This window comes from Salvia miltiorrhiza, chromosome 3 (genome assembly GCF_028751815.1).
Source record: "Salvia miltiorrhiza cultivar Shanhuang (shh) chromosome 3, IMPLAD_Smil_shh, whole genome shotgun sequence".
Classification (NCBI taxonomy): Eukaryota; Viridiplantae; Streptophyta; class Magnoliopsida; order Lamiales; family Lamiaceae; genus Salvia; species Salvia miltiorrhiza.
The window spans coordinates 36,661,365-36,667,482 of NC_080389.1; the positions used below are offsets into that span (position 1 = coordinate 36,661,365).

Sequence of the window (6,118 nt, forward strand, 5' to 3'; positions counted from 1 at the left end):
TATAAATAAATCTTGAATTTTATTATAACTCCAAATTTCCCACTCAAATTGAAACCTTGTCTTTTTAAGGGTTATTTTATTTCTTTTTTTCTTCCCCTATATTTTCTTTTCTTGCGTGGCAAAAAATTTAATATCTTGCCACTCCAAAATTGCCACTCAAAATATTTAATATGCATATCAAATTAAAGATCACAATAAGAGCTTTAATTTGACATATTTTATGTAAATATTTGATTTGAAATGTAAAAGTTATATTTATTTAAAGATTAAATTTTTTAAACTCTTTTTTTTAGGACCGTAACTTTCGTCATTTTGCAAATGTAGGATACAAAATTTTTGAGTATGTAATTGCATGATAAATTGATTTTTCGGGCTTAATTTATCCTACTTATGCTCAATTTTTGAAAATTAATCCTATAAATAAAAACTCGAAAAATTTGTCCTACATTTACAAAATAGTCAAAATTATGAGCCTAAAAAAAGTTTGGGCTCACAATTTTAAGCCCTCCTTTCGAATTGAGATTAACCTGAGCAGCCCATGTAGTTCTCGGGCATCGATAATATTCTCTTATGGTAGAAATCGGTGTCGTGGCGCTAAAATCGAAGATGAGAGGCCGAGTAAGCGACTGCGTGTCGCGAGGGGCTGGTCTCTTCCACATTCTTCAGCCGCGTCTGCACTTCATGTCCACGTGGCACCTTCTGTTAACCTTAATTTCATCTTCATTCGCATGCAGGCGCGCTGCGCACCACTATATATATATAACCAACACTTCCTCAGCCGTCATACTAGTTATTACAAATTACTATTTATTAATAAGCATCTGCAATATCGAGAGAGAGAGAGAGAGAAATGGCTTCACAACAAGAGCGAGAGGAGCTTGACGCCAGGGCCAGGCAAGGAGAGACGGTGATCCCCGGCGGCACCGGCGGCAAGAGCCTCGAAGCCCAAGAGCACCTCGCCCAAGGTATATATTATAAATTAATAACAAAATTATCTTTTGTTTTCTTTTTCCTTAAAAAACTGAAGTATTTTTATGCAGGGAGAAGCCGCGGCGGGCAGACTCGACGGGAGCAGCTGGGGACGGAAGGGTACCAGGAAATGGGAAGCCGGGGTGGGCAGACGAGGAAGGAGCAGCTCGGAAGAGAAGGCTATCAAGAGATGGGGCGGAAGGGCGGCCTCACCACCATTGAAAAATCTGGCGGCGAGCGCGCCGCGGAGGAAGGAGTCCACATTGATGAGTCCAAGTTTAGAACTTCATCCGCATAGAAATGAGAATATTAGAGTCGGTTATGTTCGATAAATGATGATATATTATGTATTTATGTGTGTGATGTTATGATAGTAGCTGCCTGCGTGAGTGTTCATGTTGAGGTCATCAAGCTGTACAATTCTCATGGATTTATTTGTCTATAGTATAATATATATATATATGCGTGTTGTGCCTATAAATAAAGGTTTCCCCTTCTAGTGTCAAAGCCAGGCTTCGACAAGTTCTAGGAAATAACCGACAAATTTCCAACTATGGAGTAAATTTGCTGGACAAAATTCTTTTAAACTTGGTAAAGCATTACATATATGAGAATGTGGATTATGTATCCCCTGTGATAATTAGGTATCTACGTATCACATATTTTGGAAGCGAATTCTGAAAATTTAACAAAGCTAGCTCTACATAACATGTAGAAAGTGTCAAATGCGTTACTGTTGAATCAATTTGTAAAATCAAAGTAAAACAATGACACAGATTTGTTGAATCAATTTGTAAAATCAAAGTAAAACAATGACACAGATTTTTTACGTGGTTCAGCCATGAAGGAGATGAACACTTTCACTATCAAGAATCAAAAGACTACAGAGACGAAGCTTGAAGCTTCAATTTACAGCAGCTATACTTAGTACCTCTCCAAATCTTTCCACTCAACTCAATATCGTTAAAGTAAATCAGAAGAAGAAATTATACACTGCAAACTTTCGGTCGTTGTTTGCATCGTCGCCCGAGTTTTAACGACCGTTTTTTCGGTCGTTAAATTTAACGACCGATTTTTTATTTTTAACGACCGAAATTTCGGTCGTTAAAAAGAGAAAAAAAAATAAAAAATAAATAAAAAAAATTATTTTTTTTTAATTTTTTTTAAATAACGACCGAAAATTTATTTTTAACGACCGAAAATTCGGTCGTTAAAAATTAATAAAAAAAAATATTTTTTTTTCGAAAAAAATAATTTTATTTTATTTTTATCTTTGTATCCCACAAGTATTTTTAGTGTATTTCTAATGTATTTTGACTTTAATTGCATACCATTTGACGAACTTCCCAGTAGGTCACTCATCTCACTTGTGCTCTAAGTCAAACACGCTTAACCTTGAAGTTCTTTTCGAGTAGTCACCAGTACAGAACACTCGTATTATTGATATATATAGTACCTATTAATTCATTTAAACTCTAATTCAATATAAAATATCATTAATAATTCATAACCTTATAATATGTCGAGAAAATAACTAAGATTTGTGGTGTCGGCGAAACATTGACGATAAATATACGAATTTAAAATAATAAAAAAATAATATTATCGTAATTAAAAAAGAAAAGAAAATATGAGTATGAAAAATAACAATCAAATATACAACAAAATCAATATTAAATCAAATAATCAATATTAATAAAATTAATATTTGAAAAATATTAATTATTAATATTTTGAAAATAATGAATCTAATAATTTAGAAAATCTAATAAGTCTAATAATTTATTATAATAAATCTAATAATTTATTATTATTTGCAAATAATATCACATTTTTATTAATAATCAATATTATCTATTTTTATAGAATAATATTATGAAAATAACAATCATTTTTAAAATATTCTCTATAATTTGAAAATAATAATTAAATAGAAAATTAATAAAAAATAATTATATATATATATATATATATATATTTATATATAATCAAAAAATAAAAATAAATAAAAATAAAAACGAAATTTAAAATTTTTAAAATTGACAAATTAAAATTAACGACCGATTATTCGGTCGTTAATAAATAAAATAAATAAATAAAAAAATTAAAATAAATAAAAAATAAATAAAAAAATAAAAAATAAATAAAAATAATTTTAACGACCGGAAAATTCGGTCTTTAAAAAAATATTTTTTTATTTAAAAAATATTAAAAAAATTAAAAAAAATTAAAAAATAATATTAACGACCGAATAATTCGGTCGTTAAAAAAAATAATTTTTTAAAAAAAAAAATTATTTTTTTTAAAAAAAATAATGTTTTAATAAAAAAAATAAAAATATATATATTAACGACCGAATTTTCGGTCGTTAAAATTAAAAAAATAATTAAAATATAAAAAAATAATTTTTACGACCGAAAATTCGGTCGTTAAGAAAAATTAAATATTAAAATATTAAAAAAATAATTAGCGAGCGAATTTTCGGTCGTTAAAAAATAAAAATAAATAAAAATAAAATCGATCGTTAAACGGTCGTAAATCGGTCGTTAAGGCGGAAAAATTAACGACCGAAATTTTCGGTCGTTAAACGCGTGTTTTCTTGTAGTGAAACGGCCGCTGCTTCAGTTAGATGAAATAACTAACTGTTATGCCTATTTGCTAGAGAGTCCTTCACTTTAATGAATATTGCAGAATAACCCCTGAAGCTTATAAAAGCACAAAGCTACAAACTCCACCTTGCTGCATATAAGCTCATCTCCTCATCAAAACCAAAAACAATCAACAAACTTTAACAAAATCCCGACAATACTTAAACTTAACTCTTGGCAAAGCCTTAGTAAGAGCATCTGCAGCATTGTCTTCGGTTCCCACCTTAGTAACCTTTATCAGACCCTTGTTAATAAGATCACGAACAAAATAGTACTTCACATCTATATGCTTTGACCTCTCATGAAATACTTGGTGTTTGGCTAGGTGAAGAGCACTTTGGTTGTCACCAAAAATATCAACACTCTTTTGAAAAACTCCAAACTCTTCAAGAATACCTGTAAGCCAAACTGCTTCCTTCACAGCCTCTGTCATGGCCATAAATTCAGCCTCTGTAGTAGATAAGGCTACTACGGATTGAAGTACTGATTTCCAGCTGATTGCAGTCCCATACAGAGTAAATATATATCTTGTTTGGGATCTTCTGCAATCAACATTGGCAGCATAATCTGCATCAACATAACCTCTGAGAGGATCACCTTTAAAAATACCATTCTTCTCAAATAACAAACCACAATCAGTTGATCCTTTAATGTATCTGAGAACTCCTTTTAATCCTTCCCAATGCACTCTTCCTGGATTGGACATGTATCTACTAAGGATACTTATAGCATAAGCAAGATCTGGTCTAGTACATATCATCATGTACATGACTGATCCAACTGCATTGGAGTATGGTACTGAAAACATCTGCTTCATTTCTTCATCAGTCTTAGGACATTGAGTTACAGAAAACTTGGCTTGTTGAGATAGTGGAATCACCAGAATTTTATCTTCATGCATCAGAAATTTTCTGATCACTTTAGTAGCATAATCACTCTGCAATAAGCAAAGTTTTCCCCTTTGTTGATCTCTGATAATATCCATACCAAGTATCCTCCTTGCTGCTCCCAATTCCTTCATTTCAAACACAGATTTCATCTGCTCCTTAAGCAATTGAATCTTAGCTTTACTCTTGCTGGCTATCAACATGTCATCCACATACAAAAGAAGATAAACTGATGGATATTTCCCTTCCTTTAGCATGTAAACACAGCTATCATGTTGAGACCTCTTATAACCAGAACCAAGCACAAACTCATCAAATCTAATATACCATTGCCTTGAGCTTTGTTTGAGTCCATACAAAGATCTTTTGAGAAGGCAAACCTTTCCTTCTTGTCCTGGTGAAATAAAACCCTCAGGCTGCTCCATATATATAGTTTCTTCAAGATTGCCATTCAAGAAGGTAGTTTTCACATCAAGCTGCTCTAATATCATTATCATATCTTCTTGAGTCACCATAGACAGTAAAATCCTTATGGAGCAACGTTTCACTACTGGAGAGAATATTTCATTAAAGTCTATTCCCTCCTTTTGAGTGAATCCTTTGGCTACTAATCTAGCCTTGAACCTGACTTGTTCCATTCCATTCACCATCTCTATCTTCTTTTTGAAGATCCATTTACATCCAACTGCCTTTTGATGAGATGGTCTGTCAACAAGTATCCATGTCTGGTTTTTCTTTAATGAATCCATTTCTTCTTGCATTGCTGTTAACCAATTGCTCCTGTCTTTACTTCTCATGGCTTCCTTATAGTTTCTGGGCTCCTGATACTCCAAATCTTCTGCTATATATGTTGAAAGCATATGCTATCATATCAGCATTCCCATAACGACTTGGAGGTTTTATTTCCCTTCTGACTCTATCCCTGGCCAACATGTAGTCTGAAAGTTCATCATGCTCCTCTATCAGTTGTTGATTCTCATCTGTTTCCCTTTCAAATTCTTGGTCTGAAACTTCTTGCTCACTAGTTTGTTGATCTAGGGGCTCCACCTTGACCTGTATATCTCTTAAACTTTGAGCAGTAGATATGTCTCTTTCATTGAGTATGGCAACCTTTTCTTTCTTAAAAGGCATAATGTCTTCCTTGAATATTACATCTCTGCTCAATATAACCTTATTTTCTCCCTTCTCTGTGCACCATAATCTGTATCCCTTCACTCCAGTAGGGTACCCAAGCATGACACACCTTAAAGCTCTTGGTGCTAATTTGTTCTGCTTTATGTGCCCAAAAGCCTGACAACCAAATGGCTTTAAGTTTGAGTAATCACTGACATGTCCTGTCCACAATTCCTCTGGGGTTTTGAACTTCAAAACTGAAGAAGGTGACTTATTGATCAGGTGAGCTGCGGTTGATGCAGCTTCTCCCCAGAATCTTTCTGGTAATCCTAAGCTTATCATCATACACCTCATCCTTTCCAATAAGGTCCTGTTCATCCTTTCCACAACTCCATTTTGTTGTGGATTGGCTGGAACGCTTTTATGCCTTTTGATTCCTTTCTTCTTGCAGTACTTGTCAAACTCCTTTGATAAGAATTCTAGACCATTGTCTGTCCTCAA

At 32.9% G+C, this 6,118-nt stretch overlaps 1 protein-coding gene across 1 annotated transcript; it reads left to right on the forward strand.

The window, feature by feature from the left end:
• The first annotated feature begins 803 nt into the window (after positions 1–803).
• On the forward strand, positions 804–1,321 carry LOC131016539 (protein SLE1). The gene is made up of 2 exons (XM_057945250.1): positions 804–965; positions 1,041–1,321. The coding sequence occupies exons 1-2, from the start codon at positions 851–853 to the stop codon at positions 1,265–1,267; spliced, it is 342 nt and encodes a 113-aa protein (XP_057801233.1). The 5' UTR covers positions 804–850; the 3' UTR covers positions 1,268–1,321.
• Positions 1,322–6,118: the final 4,797 nt, after the last annotated feature.